Source organism: Camelus bactrianus, chromosome 28, assembly GCF_048773025.1.
Source record: "Camelus bactrianus isolate YW-2024 breed Bactrian camel chromosome 28, ASM4877302v1, whole genome shotgun sequence".
NCBI classification, from domain to species: Eukaryota; Metazoa; Chordata; class Mammalia; order Artiodactyla; family Camelidae; genus Camelus; species Camelus bactrianus.
This window is the reverse complement of record NC_133566.1, coordinates 16,618,702-16,645,395: the sequence shown is the minus strand read 5'-3', so window position 1 is coordinate 16,645,395 and position 26,694 is coordinate 16,618,702. Positions and strand designations below refer to the sequence as shown.

Genomic DNA, 26,694 nt, shown 5'->3' with positions numbered 1-26,694 from the left:
CAGATAGCCAGTCCTCCAGGGGTCAAGTTTAGGACACACTGGACGAGATGATGGATGGAAAGAACTTAGAAACAGGCTCGGCACAGATGACCTCTTAGTAACTACGACAACGATGATGATGATGATGATGATAGAGTTCATACTAAAACTGTTTTCACTACTTAGCACCATGTCGGTGTCCTACACTCAACATCAGGGGTGATAATTGCTGTGGGCTAAGGCTGGCTGGCAGGCCTAGGGCGAGGTCTGGGGAGATGAGGCCTCCCGGTGCTCACAGACAATCACCCACTCAGCAGGGAGAGGTGTCCACAGCCTGCCGAGATCCATGGTACGCTGTCCACAAACAGGGACGGGGCCGGCCCCGTGAAGGCCAAGGGCAAGGCTCACCAGGCTGCAGCCCTGCCCTCCCCACTGTGCTCCTCTCTGTCGTTTCCACCAAAAGAGGGAGGAGACAGCAGGAAAAGCAGGAGGAGGAAAAACAGCAACAAATTTGTCATTACTCAGTTTATTTCATGATGTTAGCCTTTCTTGGGCCCTTTAAATTAAATTTTAAAAAAATCTAAAGGAAAAGTCACACTTAAGTTAAGGAAAAGAAGGGGACGTGTATCATGCACAGGCTCCTTCCAGCTTTGTAAGAAACCTACTAATTCAGATCTGAAACCTTCAAAACCCGCTGCAAAAGACAAGTTGCTAAATCACTGGAAATTAACATTGAACGAACCCTGAAACGTAGGCGGTGATCGTTTAACCGACCTGAGAAAACAAGTTGTTTTTAAATCTCTAAAGCCTCAAATGACTGAGAAGGTAAGACCGATTACACTGCTCCTCCCCGCTGTCCCCAGGAACCTGAGCCAGGCACCATCCTTTCGGACTAAAAGTTAAAACAGCCATCTTGGAAAGCTTGGAGATGGGTTTTCACAAGGACTTGCTTTGTCCCAAAATTAAAAACATCTGTGAGTCTTGAGTTGCTGCCACCCCAGCAACAGCACCTGGGCCCCTTCTGCCAGGCATTTTCCAGGGACCTAGCCCATGAGCTGTGGGTCGAGGGACCACCGTGCCCCCCTTCTCCTCCCACACTCAACCTCAGTAGCACCCTCTGCAGAGAGCCAACAATAACTGCAGCCCCTCCCCAGGAGCCTGGGGTGGGCGGGGAGAGCTCTCAGGGCCTGGTAATGGTGAGGACTCCAGGAGGCCAGCCGTCATCCTTGTCACTGTCATTAAGTGGCCATGGTCTGTCCACCTGGGTCACAGCACCCTGAGCACATGGGAGTCCATCAGAGCCTGGTTACTCATCTTGGTGTGCCTGGTACCCAGAGCTGGATAAACAGGGCTGCCAAACAGCTTCACGAACCACCAGGTAGCTCCTCTGACGCTTACAGCTTGTCAGTGACTGTATTTTTTTTTAGGTTTTAGGTTTCCAACAAAATAACGGTGGGTTTTGGTTTCTTTGCTTCTCTTGATATGAATGCTTGGGTATTTGATAATATGAATAAACCCCACCCTCTTCTCCTAGAAAACTAACTTCCATGTAAAAGAAATCGGTCTGATGACAGATGGGGATGTAGGTGTGCAGCCTACATCACACAGAACACCTCTTCCGGAAAGCTCTGGAACTTTCGGTGGCAAACACCACTTAAGTGAAAGCTTGAGTATTAAGTCAGAGTCAGTCAGGGTTGGAGGAAGAGGCTGAAGAGAAGAAAAGGAAATGTGCACAGATTGCAGGGGAAAAGTAGGTGACGCCCTTACATGCGGTCAATAACCGAAGTGTTGCAGGGCATTGCTAAGGTAGATTTTGGCCTGTTAAACACAAGAAAATGAAAAGCCGTTCCGAGCCTGTCACTGCAGCTTAGAGACCCCACCACGGCTCGCTGAGCCACTCTGACCCCCAGACTCTTATCCGAGTCAAGAGTAAAACTCCCAAGGGAAGGAAATCTCTTTTTAATGTAAAACATAAAAATACTTTTTTTTCTTTTAAGTGAAGTATAGTCAGTTTACAAATGTGTAAAACACAAAATTACTTTTAAGGAGCCAGTTTCAAAGGAAAAAAAAAAAAACATTCTTCTTCCTTCCAGCTTTTACCTCTTTTCTCCTTTAATTTTTACCAAAAATAAATTCTCTAAACAAATGAACAAAAACCCCTCCCCCCAGGCATGTGGGATACAGGCTGAAACGAGGCTCTCCATCAAAAATGACACCATTGGTGAAAAGACTGGAGCAGATCCACTATTGAAAAGGGACAATATATTTTTAAAGCAAACTCTCTAGTAGGAGATAATTGTAGATTCCCATGCAGGTATTAGAAGTTATATAGAGAAATAACAGGGAGAAGTCCCATGTTTCCTCCCATGGTGACATCTTGCAAAACCGCAGTGCAATGTCACGAGCATACTGACCTCAGTACATTCCAGCTGCAGAACATTCCTGTCACCAAAGGGATCCCTCGTGTCGCCCTTTTTATAAATACGTCCATTTTCCTCCCACTCTCATCCCTGTTGAGCCCCTGGCAACCATCAACCTGTTCTCCACTCCTGTAGTTTTGCCATTTTAAGAATGTACCATGCCAAGACATGGAAATAGCCTAAATGTCCATCAACAGATGACTGGATAAAGAAGATGTGGTGTATTTATACAATGGAATACTACTCAGCCATAAAAACCGACAACATAACGCCATTTTCAGCAACATGGATGCTCCTGGAGAATGTCATTCTAAGTGAAGTAAGCCAGAAAGAGAAAGAAAAATACCATGAGATCGCTCAGATGTGGAACCTAAAAAAAACATAAATACAAAACAGAAACAGACTCATAGACATAGAATACAAACTTGTGGTTGCCAAGGGGGCGGAGGGTGGGAAGGGATAGACTGGAATTTCAAAATGTAGAATAGATAAACAAGATTATACTGTACAGTGCAGGGAAATATATACAAGATCTTATAGTAGCTCACAGAGAAAAAAATGTGACAATGAATATATATTTTCATGTACAACTGAAAAATTGTGCTCTGCCCTGGAATTTGACAGAACATTGTAAAATGATTATAAATCAATAAAAAAAAGTAAAAAAAAAAAAAAAAAAGAATGTACTATGAATGGAAGCCCAAACTAAGTTCACCTTCGGGGATTAGATCTTTCCATTCGGCAGAACCCTCTGGAGATTCATCCAGGTGGCTGCCCGTGCCAGCGGTTCATTCCCTTTCACTGCTGAGCATTATTCCATAGCATGGACTCTAATCCGTGAAAGGACATCTGGGCTATCCGTACTTCAGGACTATTACACATAAAGCTGCCGTGCACATTCACGTGCAGGTATCTACATGAACCTAAGTTTTCATTTCTCTGGGACAAATGCCCAGGAGCGCAATTGCTGGGCTGTATGGTCACTGCATGTTTAATCTTATAAGAAACTGCCAAACTGTTTTCCAAAGTGGTTGGGCTGTTTTACAATCCCACCAGAAATGCCTGAATGACACTGTTTCTCTGCAGCCTCACTAGCTTTTGGTGTTATAACTTTTTTTTTTTTTCAATTTGAGCCATTTTGATAGGTGTTTCCCTGGTCGCCATGGTGGCTTTAATTTACAGCTTCCTAAATGGCTAATGAAGTTGAACGTCTTTTCATGTGCTAATTGGCCAAATGCAGATCTTCAGTGAAATGTCTGCTCATTTTCTATTTGGATTGGTTTTTTCACTGCTGAGTTTTGAGAATTCTTTATATATTTCTATGTCTTTGGTCAGATATGTGGTTTACAAATATGTTCTCTCAGTCTGCAGCTTTTCATCTGTGTGACAAGGTCTTTACAAACACCTTTTGTCATTTCAAGAAATGTACTATGAATGGACAAAAGTTACCCGTTTTGATGAAGTCCAACTTATCAATTCTTTCATTAAGAGATTATGCCTTGGTATCTCCTCTAAAAACTCTGTCCACCCTTAGATCCCAAAGATTACCCCCTATTTTTCTGAATTTTTATGAATTTGCATATTACATTTAAATCCACGATCTATTTTGAGTTAATTTTTGTATCGGGTGTGGGGAGACATAGGTTGAAGTTCCATTTTGTTTTGGTTTCGCTTTTGTCTATAAATGTCCAGTTGCTCCTGCCCCATTAGTTGAAAAGGCAATCCTCTTCCACTGAACTTCTTTTGCACGTTTGGGAAGAATCCATTGGGCATATTTATTTGGAACTGTTTCTGGGCACTCTATTCCATTCCATTCCATTGATCTATTTGTCTATCTCTCTGCCAAAACCACTAGACTTGATTGCTCCAGAAGTCTTGAAATTGTGACTGATTCCAGTCATTTTATTCTTTTTCTAAAAAAAATTTTAGCTCCCAAGGGGACAGGGGGTGGGAAGAGATAGACTGGGATTTCAAAATTGTAGAATAGATAAACAAGATTATACTGTATAGCACAGGGAAATATTTACAAGATCTTATGGTAGCTCACAGAGAAAAAAATGTGACAATGAATATACACATGTTCATGTATAACTGAGAAATTGTGCTCTACACTGGAATTTGACACATTGTAAAATGATTATAAATCAATAAAAAAAAGTTTAAAAAAATAAAAATAAAAGTTTTAGCTCTTCTTCTTCCCTTGCTTTTCCATATAAAATGTAGAACAATCTTGTGTACAGTCACAAAAAAATTTTGTTGGAATTTTTATAGGAATTGCATTAAACCTGTGTATCAGTGAATTGGGGGGGGAAATTGGCATGTGGAGTCATCCAATTCATAAACATGGTATGTGTCTCCATTTATTTAGATCTTCTTTTATTTCTTTCATTACCACTGTATAATTTTCAGCATACAATCCCTATACATGTTTGTTACATTTATTGTTTGTTTTATTTACTCCTAAGGATTTCTCTCTCTCTCTTTTTGAGCAACTGTAACTTATTTTGGTGTCCACATGTTCATTGTTAATATACAGAAATACAATTTATTTTTGTATGTTTATCTCATATCCTGCTACGTACTAAATTCACCTATTTGTTCTAGGAGATTTTTTTGTAGGTTCCATGAGTTTTCTACATAGACAATCATCATCTCCAAATAGAGTCAGTTTTATTTCTTCTTTTCTGATTGATAAGCCTTTTCTTTTCGTTTCTTTTCTTTTCTTTTCTTTTCTTGCCTTATTGCACTGGCTGGCAGTCCCAGCAACATACTGAATAAGAGTGGAAAAAGCAGACACCCTTGCCTTGGTCCCAGTTTTAGGGGGAAAGCATGTAGTCATTCACCATTATGAATAATGTTAATATACATGATATTTACATTTATAATGTATAAAACATAGGGAGATTGTAGATGTTCTTCATCAAGCTGAGGATGTTTCCTTCTATTCCTGTTTTACTGACAGTTATTATCATGAATGGGTGTTGAATTCTGTCAAATGATTATTTAAAAAAATACTTATTCTCCATCTCACCATCCCATCTTCTCCCCTGTCTAGTTTTTTTAAAAATACATAAAGCAAAGAAAAAACCAAGCTGGTTCCATCCAGGTATATAGAGCACAGCCTTAAGAGGAGGTTTTCCATAAAACACAAGCACAGCTGTTAAAAACAGAGGAGTGGATCCATTGTGAAAAGTGATACGACATATTTTTAAGCAAAAAAAAATTTTTTTGCGGGTGCAACATAGATGTGTATAATATGTGTTAAGGGGCTAGCTCACATTGAATGGTTGTACAGATGATTATTAGGAAGGAAGTCTGGAAGACTAAATACCAAATTGCTGGATGGGAGGGGATGCAGTGAAAAAGGATTTTCACTCTCTCTCATTTTACACTCTTCTCTAGTGTGTGACGTGAATGCTTTAACATAGCTGGCCTTAACTGGTAATTTTTTGAAGGTTTAATAAGGGAAAAGTGTGGAAAACAATTACATCGCAAAATGCTATGGGCCACGCACTTTTTGCATACCTGAATGCAATTGTTCTCTTAAGGTGTCGTCTTCATCAGCCTGAAACATGAATGCTTTGGCAGGGAGATGCTGTTAAACTATGTTCCACCTCCACTCAAATTCACAGTGAATAAAAAGGACAAAAATTTGAAATAAAGACTCAAGAGAGGGAATAAAAGAATGAAGACACGGCTCTTGGAAATAAGTCTTTCACCCCTGCCCCAATAAAGTCTCACAAAGGTCCCACTTCATGATCTGAAATTTTAGGTCAGTATGAGCTAAAGAGGGTAACTTCAGACTGCGACACAAGAGAAGTGAGTTTGTCTAAATCGCTGGGGATGTGGCAGAGGCAGCGACTGAAATCCTGCACACACACCCAGCAGAGGGGCAGAAAGACACAACTAGGCAAGGAGAGTCCCACTGAAGTGTGACTGTGTGGTCACCGTGACGCAGAAAAGATACAAAGCAAGAGACACTGGAGCAAAATCACCTTCGCTGATTCCCGGGCACTGCTCTGACCCATCGCTGCCTCGGCAGGTGACAGAAGAAACGTTCTGAGTTTTCTCCAGGACAGTCCTCCAAGGTGCCTTCTCCTCCTCTGAAGAGAAAACCCAGCTTCCCAAGGAGTAATCAAGTCAGGACACAGCTGAGGGCAGACCAGCATGCCCCAGGGCTACCGGTGAGGCGTGGCACCCACGCTAACTGCCACCTTGACCCAAGGAGACCCAAGGACACAAACCCACCTCCCAAAGTCGATGCGAGTCAGACTACAAGGCACTGGCGCTCCAAACTGGGGTGAGGCTGGAGTGCGAAGACTTGAGCAGGTGAAAAGCTGTAACGTGGGTCCTGAAAGGCATCACTGCTAAAGAAGAAAATCTCACAAGCATCAAACACATGGGAAAATACTCCAGCTCAGGATGTAATATGAAAAAGCCAGAACGTAAGGGCTGAGCATCTATACACTGAGGTTACAACCACATGAAAAAGGAAACATGTGACTTCCGCTCATCCTCAGCCCACCTGCCCAGTTAACCCTGTAGGGTCAGCCAGTGACTCCAGCTGAGTTGCTCCGGACACCGCCCCTCCCCATTCACCCCGGGCCACCTCCTTGAGAGTGTCACCTTCCTTCACAGGAAGCACAGCAAGACTTTCTTAAGGGGCTGCCTTTCTCCAGCTGAACACCCAAAGCTGATCACACCACCCAGCCTTGTGGAACACGCTGGTGGGACCCCCCAGTGGCCGTGTGATGAAGCCAAGACTCTAGAGCTACCTCACTGCCCCGGGACCCTCTTTCCAACCCCTCCACCCCTCTCACTCCCACCCAGCACATCAAATCATCCCCAGACTCCTAAACATAGTGCACTCGACTCCCTCTCCCGCCCTGTCCCTCTCAAAGCTCTTCTCTCTTCAGTCACTTTTCAAACTCCTATTCATCCTATGAGTGCCCTCAGCCATCGGGACCCCTGGGCGGCTCCTCTGCCCCATCCTGGCTGGCACAGCCCCTCTTCTGGGTATTTCCACCCAGCATATGCAGGGCTGCCATCCGTGCTCAACCACAGAAGGAGCAGAAGTCACGCCAAAATGAAGGAAATGAATATTACCTCCACTGTGGTTGGGGACCCAAGGCATTTCTCCACCACGACCTCAGAGTCACGTACAGGGAAGTGAGGGCATTTGAAGCAGCACTCTAAAGGCAACACTTTGGGAACAGCTTAAATGCCCACGAGGCGGGATCTGGTTCTAGCGGACGACTGTGCATGATTTAAAAGACTGTGGACATTTTCTATACATTTACTGTTCAGCAATAAAAAGGAATGAGCTATCTTTCTATGCAAGAACACGGATGAACCCTAAATGCACACTGCGAAGCGAAAGGGGCCGGTCTGCACAGGCTACACACCGTGTGATTCCGTTTACAGGACATTCTCGATAAAGCAAAACCAGAGAGTTGGTAAACAGGTTAGTGGTTGCCAGGGGTTTGAGGAGGGAAGAGAACTGAACAGGTGAAGCACAGGGCATGATTTGGAGGCGGTGAAAATCTTCTGTATGAAACTGTAACAACAGATACGTGAAACTAAACACTTGTCAAAACCCATAGAACTTCAGAGCACGAAGAGTGAAACTTACTGTGTGCAAGTTTGTTTAAAAGTTGAGGGGATCCCAGAAGGGAACACAGACTGTGACAAAAGAATCTAAATACCACAAGTCTATGAAACAACCTCACTGCAGGAGGTAAGGTATTAAAAAGGAATGAACTAAGCAACTTGATTAAAAGCAAAATGAACTGAACGTAAGCCCTGGACTCTAGATGACTAAATCACTTCCCAAGAGGGTATGAGTTAATTCTGAACCCCTGGACATGCATCCTGGAATTGAGCGATTAAATGGATGGCAGGTGGCTGGGGCGAGGTTTCTCACTGTTGGAGCAGGAGGTTACAGACAAGCAAGGGGAGAAGTCTAGAACGACTCCAGTTTAGCTCAATGCAGATACAGAGGGATACACATTTATAGATAACTGTGTAGACACAGGCTAGTATACAAACATGTAATTCCCCCTCCATCGACTGAGAAGACCTAGAAGTGGTAACAACACTCCAGCAGCAACAAAAACACCACGCACCCAAATCTTGGTTTCTAAAACCACCCTTCAGTGGAAGGAACCAGGGCTCTTTGGGGGAAATGCCTGACCCTGCAGCAGGGGCACAGGACCAGGAGACCAGGGGTTTTGAGAGCTCAGCTTTAATGGGTTACCGTTGAGGTCACAGTCTGGGTAAAAGCCTCCTTTGAGGTGTGACAGCCATTCCTGACATAAAGGCCTCCACACAGATGCCTTGTATTTGTTAGCAAATGAGACCTGAAGTGGGTCCTATAAATGATTTCTTAGAAATCCCTAATCATACTCTGGGCATTCAACCACAGTGGGAGAAGGGGAATTTTCTCCCTGACTGCAGAGTTCCTTGCCCCCTCCCACATCCCCTGGGCTCCCCTAAGTCACATCTTCCCAGCAGCTGTCACCTCACTGTTCTACTTTGCTCTTCTGTAATCCGGTTGGTGAATTTCTAATTTGGGGCCAAGCCAACCATCTCTTTTCCCTACCATGGCCCCAGGTACAAAGTAAGCCACACGCTGTCTGGCGCTGCCATCAACGCAGGGTAGACCTCAGCACGCTACTCAGGCCCGGGTCTTCAGTGGTCCCCACAAGCCCTCGTCCTCACCCCTCTCCTCCCCACCCCATTGCCTTGATGGCTGTGGGGACCGAGCCTCCCCCTCCAAGGTTTCTACCACCACCCCTGCTCCCTGTCCTCAGAACTTGACCTGCCCCTGCATTCCTGAGAGAATAGAAATCGTCTGTCAGATGCTCTCAGCTTCCTTGCCCCGGCTTGAAAATTCCTCCATGCCTCCTCCCCTCTCCGGACTCTCTGTCCCTCCTGTCTCTGAGGAAGAAGCATCTGGGTCCGTGTCAGGGTCATCCCACCACCTGTGTTTTAACGTCATGTCGTGAGTCTCCCTGTGACCTTCCGACCCATCAACCTCCCCCTCTCTGGCAGCATGAATCTCTCCCCTTCCACACTCTCTTTCTCCTCTGGGTTCAAATGTGCTCAGGTCACCCCTGCCCCTGTAACACCATCCCTCCAGCCAGCCACCATCCAAACTCCAGCCCCACATCACCCCCCTTGCTTGAAGGTGAGGCACAGGCTATGGTCCCACACAGACCCAGGCTCAGATCTCAGCTCCACCACCTCCCAGCTGGGTGATGCTGGGAAATAACCAAGACCACCCTGAAGTCTCCATAAGGGCTTCTGCGTGCTGGGCACCATGTGGAGGGCTTCACTGACAATAAGACGACGGTTCTTGGAATCCCATCCACATCCTTAGGAAACTGGCCTGTTATAGTTCATTTAGAGAAGAAAAGCCAAGTAATTTGCTCAAGTTCACACAGTTCATAAGGGCAGAGGTGGATCTCAAACCCAGCCTGCCTCACATTCTGTCCTCCAAGAAGCCTGACACTGGTCCCAAGTCCTTTATCTCTGGAATATCAACACTGGTGCCTCCCTGTGGAATTCCTGTACGAATTAAACGAAATGATGAGTAGAGAGCCCTTAGCTATAATAGGTGCTAAATCTGGCACACAACAAACCAGCATCATTCAACAAATGGGGGCAACTGCTGACCCTACAGTCCTTCTGGAAACTCTCTCCTCTTGGCTTCCACGGAGCTATGACCTTCTGGTTTTCCTCCTGCCTCTCTGGCCCATCTCTTGCATTCCCCAACATGCCCCTTGGCTCTTCCTTTAAATGTAGGCATTGCCCAGAGTCCCTCACAGCTCCCTCTTCCTGCACAATGTCACCTACGCCCCCAGGTTCAGCCAGTGCCTCCCAGAGCCTCACACTCCTGCCTGACGCTCCTGCAGACTCCCCCCTTCCTCCTTAAACCTGTTCTTCCTCTGTGTTCTCCATTCCAAACTAAGCTGTCCACTGAACCCCCAGCTAGATCTCACTGCTTCCTTCCATAAAAACTAAAGTAGCACTCCATTGCCAATGGAATAAAATACAGGATCTTTAGCAAGGCAAGAAATGCCTTCCAAACCATCTTCCCCACTGCCTCCAACAGCCCCCGTCTGCGGGAAGGCTACTGTCACGCCTCTCCGCCCCCAAGACCTTCTCTTCTTCTAGCTCAGCACCCCCGATGCTCCAGCAGTTCCTGGCATGGCATCATGTCAAGTGCCTTTGCTGCCCTGGGTATCATCTCCAGGCTGGCTCCATCTGTCAGGGTTTCTGTTTAAAATCAAAGCCTAGATGTCAGCAATGGTCCAGGCACGGGGTGGAACTATCCACCTCTCCAAACACAGCGTGTCCTCTCCCTGCGCCCCGCAGGCCGGGTCAGGATGGGTTCTGACTCCAATGTGGCAGCCACAGCAGCCCTCGCCAGTCCCAGGCTTCAGCGTGTGCCCAGGGCACCAACATGGGCACAGGACCCTTGCGGGTCTACACCCTGCTTTTCTAACAGGACCGAAAACTCCTTAAGGGCAAGAGCTTCTATCTACGTTTTATCCTCCAAAACTTACGCACTCTCATGACTTTCGCCCATCCCTAGGAAGTAAAGGAGATTTGTAAGGTCGTCTGTAAAAGGAGGGTTATGTCAGAGGAAAGGTCAAACTTAAACTGATCCTTATTCTTCCTTTTTAAAAATTCTACTTACTTTTAAAGTGAAGCCTAGGCAGAGAGGACACTTTTTATATTAAGCACCTCTAGTGATTTGAGGCTTAGTCACAAAGAGCTCGGAGACAACGGTGTCCTCTAAATCTCAGAGCTATTTCGCTGCAGTGGAAGGGATCATTTGGCTGACAAGATGCATTCCTTTAAAAGAAAAGTCTGGAGCGTGGATTGAAACAAAGCTTGGATGAGATGCCAGACACAAGAAAAGGGGACCAGCCCCTCAGCGCCTCACACCATGAGTTATTTATTCAGGCATGAAAACTGGGACATCGTTCTTACAATGCTAATTAGACCAAGAAATGAGATATGCAAATATTCCTCAAAAGTCAGCTCTCTAGAACATTCTCACCAGATGAAAGTTAACAAAGAAAAGAGGACCCCCTAGTGTCATGCTGGTGCCAAGGCCCATCACTCTGACCACCTGACCTATGAGATCCCTGAAAACGAAAGTCAAGTTCAAGTCTAGGGCCACACCCACAGCACCTGAGACAGACAAGATCTAACACTCAGAACAGCACTTGGGCCAGCTCGGCCCAAAGGGCAGAAGTTACCCACAAAAGAGGCATGGAAGTTGCCAGAAGTCTAAGATGCAGCACTTGGAGGCTCCACGTCCAGCACTCCTCCTCCAGTGCAGCCTCAAAACAGACGGTGTTTGGCAAGAGGAGTCCAATGGGGACACGACGGGGCGGGTGGGCACAACACTGCCCTGCCCGACACAAGTTGTTTGCCTTTGCCAAGTTACCTCACCTCATGGCCTCTGTCTGCTCATCTGTAAAATGGGAATCGTAAAGCTGCCGTGAGCACTGGCTGCAAAAATGCACGGAGAGCATCACACACCTGGCCTGCTGTGGGCGTCCAGCACGTGCCAGCGCCCCTCCCCTTCTCCTGGACCTCGCTGGGATGAAGATGCTTGGGAGGGCGGGAGGACACAGGGCTGAATCATTCACAGTTGTTTACTGAGGGCCTCCCACGCCCCTGGCACAGCGTGACACCCCTGCCCTCTAGAAGCTAATCATCAACAGGGCAAACGGAGAAGAGGCGACAGTTCACACCTGGACTGGGATAACCCCAGGGCCGGGAAGGGTGGCCACAAGCACCGGAGGTTTCCTGCAGACACAGCAGAACCGGTGACTGGGAAAGAGAGAAGCTGGGAGGGTCGAGGGCAGGGGAAGGTTTTGTGCAAACCCAGGAGGTGACAAGGTGTGGCCTGTTTGAGGAACCGCAATCAGGTCTATGGCTGGAGTATGAGATCAGTTTCTCTCACCCAGAAAGAACTCGCCCTAACCCAGCTCCTCTGCAGCTGGGGCCAGCGCTGCTCTGGGAAGCTGTAATCCTATCACACGGCCGGCTTTAGAAACCATCCCAGGACCTGTGTGTCATCATCTGCCCAGAATAGCACTCCAGTCACACCGACAATGTCGTCAGACCCATGAGGCTCAGCCAAGAGGGGAAGCCAGGGAGCAAGTGACTGCAGGGAACACACACCGAATAGCCTCTGCCCGTCCACCCACATGCCTGGACTGCAAATACCAAAGTTATAAAACAAAGGTCTAGACACACACATCAGAAACAAAGGATGTTTGCTTTTATTTTTTTAAAGATTCAGATCAGGGACCCAGTATCCTTAATACATTTTGAGGCAGAGGGGAGGGTTCTAACAAAAGCTTATTTACAAAAAGAGGTGGCTGGTCTATGGATCATAATTTGCCAACCCTTAGATGAGATTACAGGGGAAACAAAGGTCCTTTTTGGTTTCTGGTTTGGGGTTTTTTTTTTTAATTGAAGCATAGTTGATTTACAATGCTTTGTTAGTTTCTGGTGTACAGCGCAGTGATTGAGTTACAGACATATGTAGTATATATTCTTTCTCATACTCTTTTTCATTACAGGTTACCAGTTAAAATACCACATCTGATCTCCAGAGCAGTAATCTGGACAGATTTATTCTCCACCAAAGAACGCTTCCCTTCACCACAATATTCCTCCAGCCAGCCAGCCAGCCAGCCATTCACCAAGTGCTTAACTAAGTGCCAGGCCCCGTTCTAAGTCCAAAGTGGACAAGAGTCACCAGGAAGGTACAGGTCCTGCTCCCTGGAAGCTGACACTTCTCGTGACCAGCCTGGGAGTCTGGGCACCCTCATGGTTCTACAGTGAAGAGTGCTTCATAGCCCTGGCCACAATAAGGCAACCTAAAGACCAGAAGCTGGAGTATCGTTACAGAACAAAATGCAAATGCTTCAACCCTGTGAATATAAAATTCAGTGATCCAACCCACAGAGGTGGGGAGCAGATGTGAAGGAGTCGATAAATAGGGTTGCTCGGATAAGAAATGGAGGTTTAGGAGTATTCATAGATACCTTGGTAATCCTTGGGAGAATTAAAAATAATAAATTAAAAATAATAAATCAAAACTTGTGGGGGGGCAAAACACTAAAGGGGGGGACAAAGGTCGGGTGGGGTGTATGTGAACTAAACTCTTGTCTCCCGTAGCAGAGACGCAGAAATGCCTAGAGTTCATAAACAAGAAAGTAACAACACACAAATATTCTATTAACCTTCTTCTCAGTGCTTATAATGGGTTTGTGGGGACCAATTTAAATGGCCCAGTTCACTTTTTAAAATTTATCTAAGGAAGTGTGAACTTTTTTAGGCTTATTAAATTTCATTGTAGTAGGCAGAAGTATTCAAAAGTCATTCCACTGGACTGAGCTCAAAGTTGAACACACTCAATGAATGTTCATTATAAACAGACCTTTTCGCCATAAAAGGACATTCAGTGTAAAGGCCAAACCAGCCTGTCTCCCCTCCCCTCTCCCGCTCCTGGTACACAGATGCTCAGGGTCACGGTGACACATGGCTCTTCGGTAAAATCAGCAGTGCCGTTAAAAAAATCAGGTCCCAAATTCCTAATTTATCCCTCCCCCTCCCTTTCCCCTTTGGTAACCATACATTTGTTTTCTATGTCTGTGAGTCTCTTTCTATTTTGTAAATAAGTTTATTTGTATCATTTTTTTTTTTAGATTCCACAGGGAACTACATTCAATATATTGTAATAACCTACAATGAAAAAGAACACATATATACACACACACACGATATATATATCTGAATCACTATGCTGTACACCAGAAACTAATACAACACTGTAAATCAACTATACTTCAATTAAAAAAAACAAAGCAAAACAAAACCGGTCCCAGGTCACAGTGGGGAAGGAAGCCTGGATTCTGGCCCAGCGGCTAACCATTCGGCATCTGCCAAATCCCAATTTGGGCGGAATCTCCACGTTTTTAAATGTAGACAACAAATTATTTTAAATCTTTGGTTTGGTTTGGTTTAGCAAAGCAAATACAACTGTGAGCCAAAGTGGTCCAGGAATGCCAAGGAGCAGGGTCTAAGCTGAACTCAAAGAACCTCTTGCCTGAGGATTACTGCCATCCCAGCGTGAGCCAGGGCCGGACTCCAGAGCCAGATGGCTGCCGCGTGGGGCCCAGGAGACGCTAGACAAGCCGTTACCTCTTTCTGTATCTCAGTTTTCTCATCTGGAAAATGGGGCTCATCATTTCCCCTTGCCATCTCACAAGGGCTGCTGTGACGACTGAAAGAGTGGTTACATGTAGAGGGCTGCGAACACGTCCCTTGTGCAGGGAAGCACCAGATGGATTCTTCTGCGGGGACGAGGGAATGGAGCAGTGGAACGTGGAGACAGGAAAGGGGACAGTGACCTGTACCGGCATCTGTGCTACCTGGAATATCAAGTTTAAGGCCAGCCAGCCACCCATCCATCATCCACATTGGGACTTCCGGGTGGCACAGACAACGGGGCTTCCATGGAGAGATGGGGCTGCCTGAGCACCCTCTCCACCTGTCCTCCGTGAGCAGGCTGCTTGCTGGAGCCGAGGAAGGCAAGCCCCTCCCAAGTGGGACCCAGGCCCAGGGCACCTTGGAAGCAGTCTACACTGGCAACGGCATCACCACCTTCCTCACAGCTACCATGGCCACAACCCACGGCTGGGGGAGACTGAGGTTTCCTACAAGGTTTGCTCAGCCTCTGGTGACTTAGTTGAAGGGAGTTCTGTTCCTGGAGACGTCATCTCAGCCACAGACATCTAACATTCCTGGGCCACATCAAGTGGTGGGGAGGGCCAAGACTTTCCTCTCCTGTGGAACAGAAGAGCTTCCAACAGTGCTGTGTGCACTCAGGCTGCCCATCTGCAAACATGACCCAGGCACTGGGCTCGACACGGGAAGGCCGGATGCCAGCTTCTAGGTCTTTGTGCCAGAGAGACCCAGAGGCCCGGTTTAGAAATGTTCCTATAGAAGCTGTGCATTGGACTCTGATCCCTGAGGTCCCTTCCAACCGTAAAAAGCCACGACACTGTCTTTTTGAAGTGTTATTCTCAAACTGCCACCACCTCCTGCCACCGTAATCCCTGGACGCTTCCTCTCGGTGGAGCCCCTCTGTTACCCAGATACACCAGGAGCCCCTGGAGGGCACACCAGCTCCAGGTCACTTCTGCTCACTGCCCAGGGTCTCGTTCAAGGAAAGCACTCAGCCTGTGCTCACAGGATTGAAGTAAATTCAAACCGGCAATTCTTTCCAATATCCATTTCAAATATTCATGCCATGTGCTATGACATATGTATCTATGGATGGGCTGGGTCTTTAGAGCTTTGATCTTTGGGGGGAAAGCAGCATATATCTTTTAAAAAATAACTTTAAATTTCAGTCATTAAAAGTGTAAACAAGTCCATGGAAACACCACAAAAAATCTAATCGTTTTCACCCCCACCCAAAATACCGCACATTTATTTTTTAAAACATTTGTGAACCAAACTATACCCTGAAGAGTCATCTAGATAACTTCCACATCCTATTTATAGTCTTGGTCTGGAGCCAGACAAATTATTAGGCTGATGCACCCCCGTCCTCCTTCAACTGGCCACTTTGTACAAATCAACACTCATAGCTGATAAGAAGCTAAACTTAAGAAACCAAAAAAAAATAAAAAAAAATCCCAGCCAATTCTCACATACAAAAGTAAAGAAAGGTAAAGGAAACATAATCTGCAAGTCATTGTTGGTATATGTCACCCTCTGGTGGCCAACCTCAGGAAGTTTCTACATCAGAAAACTGGAAACGGTATGTATTTTACACACGATCCGTCTGCGCATCATCTGGGCCAAAGCCTGCATCCCACAGGACTTCCCCAGCATCCGGGCAACTCGCGCTCCTCTGCCCCCCACGTCTGTGTGTAGGGGAGTGCGTGAGGATGCTACAGAAAGAAAAACGCCAACTTGAGTAGCACGAGGTGAGCAGTGTGGACCTGCTGCCTCAGAGCACACACAATGCATCTGAACAGACACACAGACAACTGACAGGCATGAGTCACTGTTTTCATCTCTCCAGTACCGCTCTCTGTGTGAACAGACGACTGGTCACGTTACAGAAGTGCCAAGAGAATAAACATCGAGCAACTCTGGCTCTTCGATTTCAATGAAGCACACGCGTGTGAACACTGTTTTCAAGCCATCAGTCTGGGGAGCCCATATCCTCCCCCTCCACCCTCCACTGTGCCACACTGTTTGGGGGGGGTGCATTAGCAGAGCGTTTCCACTTCTTTCCAAGCCCATTCAACTCAGTCCCCACCCCGGGCCCTCGAGTGTACAAGGCCCTACAGAGATGCTGACTATTCGAGCCTAGTCCCGGAAGAGGGCCTGGCTCACGAGGATGGTGTTTGCCTCCGGACTCTTTACACACTCCTGCCTGGGGAGTTTTTCTAAAATATGGTGTCCATTAGGTAAGTGACTGCTTTTCTCTAGAACATTCCACAGCTCCCCATTAACTACTAATTCATACAGGAACTGATCATCCCTGTGTTCAGAATCTTTGTGGTGGGATGGGTGGGTGGATGGATGGATAAATGGAAGGGGGAATGGGTGAATGGGTGGGTGGGTAGATGGATGGATAAGTAAATGAATGGAGAGATGGATAGGTGGATGGATGAATGAACAGACAGAGGGATGAATGGACAGGTGGGTGTTCAAGTGTGCTGGCGGACAGGTAGATGGATGAGTGTGTGCAAGCATGGGAGGGATGGAGGACGGAAGGACGGAGGGAGGGGGAGGGAGGGAGAGAGAGTAAAAAGGCTTCTTTGAGATGTAGCGCTCCACTCGGCCCTACACTGAGACTGAGTAAAAAGACATGATCTCTGCCCACTAAATGTTCTATTAATAGTGATAAAAATGAGATCAGTCTAGATGACACGAAGAGACGAAGAAAAATGATTCCAAAAGAAAATAAAAATATTCAACCTCTCGGCAAGAATTAAGCAGACAAAACTCTGATAGTTTTATAGCGGTGGACACGGAAATTGAGGTTATTAATTTAAGGGACTGAGTGAGTTTCAACTCAGGGAAAAGTGTCACAGCATCTGACTCACAGCCACCAGCGCAGACAGAACAGCAGGCTCTGACACTAGCTGCCCAGCCCAGACGAGCCCCAGCCCAGCCCCTGCCCCAGCTCAGCCCAGCCCAGCCCAGCCCCTGCCCCAGCTCAGCCCAGCCCAGCCCAGCCCCTGCCCCAGCTCAGCCCAGCCCAACCCCAGCCCCTGCCCCTGCCCCTGCCCCAACCCCAGCCCAGCCCAGCCCAGCCCAGCCCAGCCCCTGCCCCAACCCCAGCCCAGCCCCTGCCCCTGCCCCAACCCAGCCCCTGCCCCAGCTCAGCCCAGCCCAGCCCAACCCCAGCCCAGCCCAGCCCAGCCCAGCCCAGCCCCTGCCCCAACCCCAGCCCAGCCCAGCCCAGCCCCAACCCCAGCCCAGCCCCTGCCCCTGCCCCTGCCCCAACCCAGCCCCTGCCCCAGCTCAGCCCAGCCCAGCCCAACCCCAGCCCAGCCCAGCCCCTGCCCCAGCTCAGCCCAGCCCAGCCCAGCCCAACCCCAGCCCCTGCCCCTGCCCCTGCCCCAACCCCAGCCCAGCCCAGCCGAGCCCCAGCCCAGCCCCTGCCCCAGCTCAGCCCCAGCCCAGCCCAGCCCAACCCCAGCCCCTGCCCCAACCCCAGCCCAGCCCAGCCCCTGCCCCTGCCCCAACCCCAGCCCAGCCCAGCCCCAGCCCCAGCCCAGCCCCAGCCCAGCCCAGCCCAGCCCAACTCCAGCCCAGCCCCTGCCCCAGCTCAGCCCCAGCCCAGCCCAGCCCCTGCCCCAACCCCAGCCCAGCCCAGCCCAACCCCAGCCCAGCCCCTGCCCCAGCTCAGCCCCAGCCCAGCCCAGCCCAGCCCCTGCCCCAGCTCAGCCCCAGCCCAGCCCAGCCCAACCCCAGCCCAGCCCCTGCCCCAACCCCAGCCCAACCCCAGCCCAGCCCCTGCCCCAGCTCAGCCCCAGCCCAGCCCAGCCCAACCCCAGCCCAGCCCCTACCCCAACCCCAGCCCAGCCCAGCCCAGCCCCTGCCCCAACCCCAGCCCCTGCCCCAACCCCAGCCCAGCCCAGCCCAGCCCCAGCCCAGCCCCTGCCCCAGCTCAGCCCCAGCCCAGCCCAGCCCAACCCCAGCCCAGCCCCTGCCCCAACCCCAGCCCCTGCCCCAACCCCAGCCCAGCCCAGCCCAGCCCCTGCCCCAACCCCAGCCCAACCCAGCCCAGCCCAGCCCCAGCCCAGCCCAGCCCAACCCCAGCCCAGCCCCTGCCCCAACCCCAGCCCAGCCCCTGCCCCAACCCCAGCCCAGCCCAGCCCAGCCGAGCCCCAGCCCAGCCCCTGCCCCAGCTCAGCCCCAGCCCAGCCCCAGCCCAGTCCAGCCCAGCCCCTGCCCCAGCACCAGCGCAGCCCCAGCCCCTGCCCCACCCCTGCCCCACCCCAGCCCAGCCCCCGCCAGTGACTGAAGCGTGCGCCCACAGCACCACGGAACCAGATGCAGGAGCCAGACTCCAGGGTGAGGACACTGCTGTCAGGGACATCCCGGTGGTTACAGGAGAACCTGGGTGAGGAGGAATCCCAGGGCAAGACTAGGGAGCAGCAGGAATGTGTTCAGCCTGCGCAGTGGGAGCCCAGGCCCCCATCACTGCACCAGCACCCCACCTGTGGTTAAAGGGCCATCTCCGACTCAGAAGGAGACTCAGATGCCCCCCAACAATTAGAAGTGTTGTTCTAATTCCCCATGAAACCTCACCGGCTGAAGGTCTTGGAAAGGTCATTTAAGAACACGGTGTCCCCAGACCCCCATCAATAGAGGGGAGAGACTCTTGAAAAAGTGGACTCTCCCACCATCCACAGACACTTTATTCACGTCCAACAATGCTCACTGTGAGGAGAGGTCATGCGTCTATCACAAGCCCCAAGTGTCCCCCCCCGAAACCAATTTCTTCCCTTTGCTCTCCTTTCAGACCCAGGAGACAGGAAACGCTGCCCACCATCTTCCATACAGCAACCTCCGACGTCTCAGCGATGGTCATTCAACCTCTCTACTCTCTCTCAAGACCATGCATCCTTCCCTGAACTGCAGGAGGATAGCCAGGTGGCACGGCCCCCACTGCTCCTCATCCCACACACATGGCTGACCGTGACCACAGCCAGTTTTCAGCCACATCCAGACTCAGCCTCCTAATTCTCCACCCTCAGCTCCAAGCAGCCCCTACCACCTGGGGGTGAGCACGTGCTACAAACCTGATCCTCAACCTCAGATGTCATGTTTAACCATCAAGATCCCTCAACCTGATTATATAAGCTTCCACATCCCTTGTCATCATAATAGCTGCCTTCACGTATTGATGATTTAGTGTATGAGGCACTGGTATAAGCCCCTTACAGGTCTTAATTCGCTCCAGCCTTTCAGCAGCTCCATGAAGGGGTGCTGGTATGATTTTCAGAGATGCAGAGAAAGATCAGTAACCCGCCAAGGCCATGCTGAACCATCTCGCCTGCTTGCACCAGCCACAGCAGCAGCAGACCCTGAGCCGGCCCTGGGGGCTATGACTGGGGGGTCCCCGCCCTGCCCACAGTTGAGGGTGGTAGCCTCACCATCACAGAGCAGTCACTTGGCCTCTCCAGCATCTGTCCTCTGCAGGGTGGAGGGGATCTGAGCCACACATGGTCTGAACCATGACCCCATCAGGTACATGGCAGAGCTGTCAAAAGCAGGTGAGACGACCAAGGGCCAGTTGATCATTTCACTCAAAGAAATGACAGAAGCCGCAACTTTCTCCATGGAAACCGTGCGTCCCAGGAGTCTAGGGGGTGGGCCTCATTTCCATAATCCCTGGGGCCAGAACTGGGTAACGAGTGTTTCCACCTCCCGGCACCGCACGTGCCTGCAGATTCAGTCCAATACTCCTGACTTGTACTCCACACACAGACCCCACAGTGTGGCCCCTGCCTGTCACAGACATGCTGTATGAGGCACATTCACCCGGGCAACTCCCTGACCACCAGGGCCTCGTTCCCGACTGCAAAACAGGTGCCACCACAGCGGCCGCTCCCAGCGCTGTGAGTGAGCACTTACACATGAAGCAGACCCAAGGGGCAGTGTCCTGGGACAGGACGGACAGGAAGGAAGAAAGAAGACACGTTCTGGCCAGAAGGGCCACACAGGGTCAGAAGAAAGAGGCAGCAGCATCCGTCCCCGTCACCCTGGGAACAGGCTGAGGGGTGGGGGGGGCAGGGGAGAATGAACACATACTGAGAGCTCCCCTTGGCTAAGACCTGTGCATGGTGCTTTATATGTGAATTCAGATTTATTCTTCATTCATTCTTTCAACTCCTGTTTGCTGTGCACCTACTGTGTGCCCAGCACTGTGTGGGAGACTGAACACACGGTGGTGTATGAGGCCAGCAGGGCCCCCACTGGTGGAGCTTCTAGGCTAGCAGGGGAGACAGCTATCACCCCATTAGTTGGTGACAACCGTAATCAGTGCTGCCGGGGGAGTTCGGTGCCTTGGAACGTGATGGAAGGACCACTTGTGGGCTGTGACCTTTCAGAGGAAGGGACATTTTGCCTGAGCTCTGAAGTGTCCAACTAACCCTGCAACAGTGGGGATGGGCTCCCCAGACAGCACTGCAGCGCATAAGGAGGGCCAGGCGAGAGGTCACGGAAGCCGCTGGAGACTGGAAGGGAACGTGGGCCTTGATCCTGGAGGCACTCAGGGGCCACGGGGGGCGGGGGACAGGGTGGCTGGGGCGGGGCCGGGAACCTGGAACTGCATGCATCTGTTCTGTGCAGGGCTTCTCCTAGTGCGGTCCTGGGCCATCGACCTCAGCCTCACTGGGGAACTTGCTAGAAATGCGGATTCTCCGGCCCCACCCCAGAGCTGCTGCATCAGGAACCGGCTACTGAGGAACATCTATTGTAAAGGCTTAGGGAGACTCTTCTGAACGTGGGGGACCAGTTCGTCTCGTGCTCAAATATTACTTCCATGCAAAATCGACCCAAAACTACAGGCCAGGCCTCATGTACATTTCACACCTCTACCTCTGCCTCCAAACTCACAGTGACTTTCCCCAGCTTCCATCCTCCTTCTGAAAAGGCTTCCCCACCTCCCCACTTCGGCTGCAGAGTTCTCTCCCCACCCAGACCCCTGCCAAACATCTTAGTTTCCTTTTCCTTGTGTCCCTGCTAATCGTTTCATCAGGGAACCACACTCAGGACACAAATGAGAGAGCGACTATTACGGGGAGTCTTTAAGAGAAAGTCTGAAAGTCCTGGGAAACACAATGAAAATGAGAGAGAACGGTGGGGGGGGGAAAAGACATCTGGGCAAAGTTTTAAAAGACCGGGCATGCTCAGCCTTGAGCATGGGGCGCTGCGGTGACAGTTTCCTAACACAGGAGGAATGCATGGAGGAGAAAGGGATCCGCTTTCCACTCATCAGCGAGCACAGAACAAGCAGGACGGCTCAGGTTTCAGCTGAGAAAGCGTCTGTCGTGTGTTGGAGCTGGAGCAGGGGGAGCTGCCAAGAGGGCCGGTGAGATCATCCTCGCTGAGATGCTCGCGATGAGGTCACAGCGGCTGGGTCGCTGTCTGTCAGGACCGACAGGGGTCTGAGGCCCCCGCCAGCCCTGCCGGGGGTGTCCCTGTCACCTGGCAAATCTGCCTCCCGGGCAGGCCAGGTGCCAACTCCCGGCTACTGTGTTTTGCTTCTGATACTCAGGAATCCAAGGGACAATGTGCACCTTTACAAAATGTCTCAGACCCCCCTGTTTTCCTGGAGGCCAGGACCCCAGGCATATGTTTCACAGAAAAGCCCACTTACTCCTACTCCTATCTCCCTGGTAATGGCGGCAGTGGCAGCAACCGTCACATCAGCAACAGCGCTGAATGCCTGAGCATTTGCTCTGTGCCAGCACCAAGCACGCATCCTCCCCTCAGGCCTCACCATTTTCAGAAGACCCATTTAACAGATGAAGAAACCGAGGCTTAAAGAAGGCCACTGATTTGCCCACGACCCCACTGCCGGTCACGTCCAGGCTGAGATTTGAGCCCCAGGTTCTCTGACGTCATAGCCCATGACACGATAAGGCCTGTACATTGCTGGGAACGAAGGATGTGCGTAAGATGCCCGACAAGGAATTGATCCAAATGTGGCCCCCACCACCCTGAAAACTTCCAGACTCAGTGGGGGATGGCCCCTCGGTACAATGGAGAACGGGTACCTCTTAAAAATCAGCCACTCTGTCTCCTCACCCCCGACCCCCACTGCTCCAGGTCTACTGATACTTAAAACCAAGTCTCTCCCAGAAGGTCCCCCCCAGCCCTGTCTACACCCCCCTATGCCTGACCCCTCAGAACTCCAGCACTGGCCTGCATGAGCTAGCTGACAGGGCTGCTGGCAGTGTGGACGTCCTCCACACCACATCACCCCCTCCAAAACGTATCAGCGCAGGGTGTCCACAGCATCTTTATAGCCACTGCCCAGCATGTGGTTTCAATATTCACCGGCAGGACCCCTGACAGCTGCTGTGATCCGAGGGGCTGTTGTGCAGATATCATGGCTTCACATGACCCTGCTCAGATTTCTGTCCCATCTTCTGCACAATGTAATGCTAGGCTCGCCTGCATTCACTCCCTCTGCCCTGTTCTGGAGCCCTGAAAGCAGCTGAAACGGCTTATCACAGACTTGGGAGCAGGGTTTTCCTCTGCACTTGCGACGCTGAGCCAGCACCATGGCCTCACCCCCGAGCCTGCACCGCAGGGCTCTCCTGGGGCCTCACTGATGCAGATGGCTCAGCTCAGGCGACCAGCTGAGCCACTCCGGACCTGGCTCTTCAGAACTGAACACCCATCCGCCCCCCTTAAAGAGCCACCAGAAACAAGCTCAGAAGGCAGCGACCACGGGCGAGCGTCCGGTCACTGGCTCAGGACTGAGCAGCAGGAAGGGCACAGCCTGGGCTTGCTGTCTCAGGCAGGCTTCCTGTGAGCGGGCAGACCGGCAGAGCAGAGAAAGGGAGGACTTTCCTGCTGTTAAGACGGGTGCACGCTGCTGTCAGGCCTGGAGCCCGGTGAATGAAATCTGTTCCTTCTTGACGGAGAAGCTGAGTTCAAGCCACAGATGTATATTCACGGGTATCTTAATTCTCCTTCCAGCTTCAGCGGAGCTTAAGAGATGCAAAGAGACTGGGAGGGCCCGGAGAACAGGCAGTGCTGCGCCCCGAGGGGGTGGCGACCTTCCAGAGCTGCTCTTTCCAAACGAAATAGAGGAAGGGGAAGGGGGAGGGGAGGCACAGAGGACTCCAACCTGTGATGGTGACTGTCACACGCCAAACAGCCCCACGAGCACCAATGCTCCCCAGTGAACTCAGCCAAGACACACAGGCCCTCATCTACCTGAGTCAGCTCTTAACTGCTTTTTCCAGAAGATGTGCTTGTTCCAAACGACCCATTCCCCTGGGACCATCCTTTGTGGCCCTGTTGCCACCATCCCTTTGCTCCACACACTGTAATCAGCAGCACATACCTGGGATGCAGAGGGAGGGGATCCCGTGGGAAGAAGGCTGCAGAAAGGTTCTCTGTGCAGGGCCAACCGGCCCTCACCAGCATCTACCCAGGAACCCAGGCCACATTCCACCAACCGTGGCTCAAGAAGCTCAGCCCCCGAAACTGTCACCCACCCCTGGAACATGCCGAGGACAAACAATGAGGGAAATTAAAGTGATAGTCAGTCACCTTCATAGAGCCCATAGCTTGGAAAGTCACAGCTAGTCTCGAAGGGGTCAGCGCTGCCAGCATCGCATTGAATCTCGCTCTCCTGTCCTTAATGGGGGAGTGGTACTGCCCATCTGGAGCCACGGAACCGAACCTGCGGTGCGGGAGAGGCAGGTGGAAAAGAGAGGTGGGTTAATGGAAAAGATGGCCATGGCACCCAGAAATGAAGTCAGGTGGCTCCCACGTGCACACACTGGGAAGTCACCCGGGTTTCCCCATCCTGGAACCTCCCTCCCGAGACAGCAGAGCGGGGAGCGGGGAGCAGGGGAAGTGCCTCCCCACGAGATGCTGACTCACGGAAATTAAGAGCAGATCTCCCGCCACTGCCGACCCCTGACTCAGCAGTGGTCCCTGCCAAGGAGAGGCAGGAGGACCGCCAGCACGAAGCCAACAGCGGAGCCTGAGCGTGAGGACCGCACATCAATCCACTTTTTTGTTATTGAGATTTAAATCATATACCACGAACTTCACCCTTTTAAACTGTTCAGCGGCTTTTAGTATATTCACGAGGTTGTGCAACCATTACCACTATCCAATTCCAGAACATTTCATCACGCCAGAAAGACGCCCTATGCCGTGAGCAGCCACATCCCGTGTCCCCCACCCTCCAGGGCCCCACACCCATCACTCTGCTTTCTAGCTCTATGGATTTGTCTGTTCTGGACATTTCACATCAGTGGCATCATGCAATTCGTGGCCTTTGTGTTTGGCTCCTTGCACCTGACACACTGTTTCCAAGGTTCAGCACGTTGTAACACGTATCAGTACTTCATTCCATTGTATGGCCAAATGGTATTCCGTTGTATCGATACACCGTCTGTTGCTTATCCATTCATCAGTTGACGGATATCTGTGTTGTTTCCACTTTTTTTGGCTATTATGAATAATTATACTACGAACATTCGTGTGTAAGTTTTTTTGTGTAGATATATGTTTTCAGTTCTCTTGTGGACCATGTTTTCAGACATACTGAGGAGCAGAACTGCTGGGTCATATGAAAATGGCAAACTTTTGAAGAGATGCCAAGTTCTTTTCCAACATGGCAACATCATTTTACATCCCCACCAGCAGTGGATGAGAGCTTCAAATTCTCCACCAGCACTCGTTACCATCTGTCTCTTTTACTACAGCCATGAAGTGAGTGCAATGTGGTATTTCACCGTGGTTTTCGCTGGCATTTCCTTAATAACACTGATGTCGAACATCTTTGCATGTTATCAGCAGTGCGTTTATCTTCTCTGGATAAATGTCTGTTCATCTTTTTGCCCTTTTTCAATTGGCTCAGTTGTCTTTTTATTATTGAGCTGTAATATAGTTGCTTTTATATTCTGGATACTAGGCTCTTATGACGTATATGATTTGCAAATATTTTCTCCCATTCTGTGGATTGTCTTTTCACTCTCTTCATAGTGCCCTCTGCCACACAAGTTTTTTTAATTTTGATGAAGTCCAATTGATCTATTTTTTTCTTTGGTTCCCTGTGCTTTTTGGGTCCCACCTAACAAATCAAGGTCAGAAAGATTTACATGTATGTTTTCTTTTATGAGTTTTATCATTTCAACTCTTACATTTAGATCTGTGAGCTATCTTGTGTTAATTTTTGTACACAGTATGAGGTAAAGGCCCAACTTCATGCCTTCACATGTGGACAACCAGTTGTCCCAGAAAATCTGCTGAAAAGACACTTCTTTCCCCATTCAATTATCTTGTCATCTTTGTTCAACATCAATTGACAATAAATGCACAGATTTATCTCCAGACCCTCTATTCTATTGCATTGTCCATACATCGAGCCTTATACCACCACACTGTCTTGAATACTGCAGATTTGCGGTAAGTTTTCAAGGCAGGGAGATGTGATTTCTTCTGCTTTGTTCTTCTTCATCAAGATTGTTTGGGCTATTCTTGCATTTCCATATGAATTTTAGGACAGTTTCTCATTTTTTTCAAAAAAAAAGGCAGCTATATTTTGATAGAGATTTCATTGAATCTGAACACCTACTTACAGACCCACTTTTGATCAAGTGGTAAATAAAGCAGTGTTATCTCTGCTGTTCTGTAGTATTTGGAGGGGGAGCAGGGAGCTTAAACACCAATGAAATGGTTTTTAAATCAAATCTTGCTCATCAAAGAATATTCTATGTATTCTCATCACTTCTACAGACTGTGTGGCCCCTATCATTTTCCTTTCTGGTTGAATCTGACTTTCTAATCTCTAGTCCATTGGATGAGCCAGTGGGCCCAGATTCCGGCAAAGAACTGTCCAAGACGCTAAGATCCCATTAGGGTGGGTGAGAAGTGGGGAGCTGCATGTCTGTGGCTCTCCTTCCCTCTTCCCCATCTCCCAGGGTGGAGTGATGCTGATAGCTTGATAAGTGACCAAGAAATGCGC

The 26,694-nt window shown here is 49.7% G+C and overlaps 1 protein-coding gene across 4 annotated transcripts in view; it reads right to left on the bottom strand.

Annotated features, from left to right (window-relative positions):
• ACOXL (acyl-CoA oxidase like) overlaps positions 1–26,694 on the bottom strand; it is a 255,445-nt gene that overhangs the window by 194,252 nt on the left and 34,499 nt on the right. For all 4 annotated transcript variants that reach the window (XM_074354662.1, XM_074354663.1, XM_074354664.1 and 1 more), the window contains one exon: positions 24,264–24,396. In XM_074354662.1, coding sequence (XP_074210763.1) covers positions 24,264–24,396 — 133 coding nt within the window. The remainder of the gene's footprint in view (positions 1–24,263; positions 24,397–26,694) is intronic.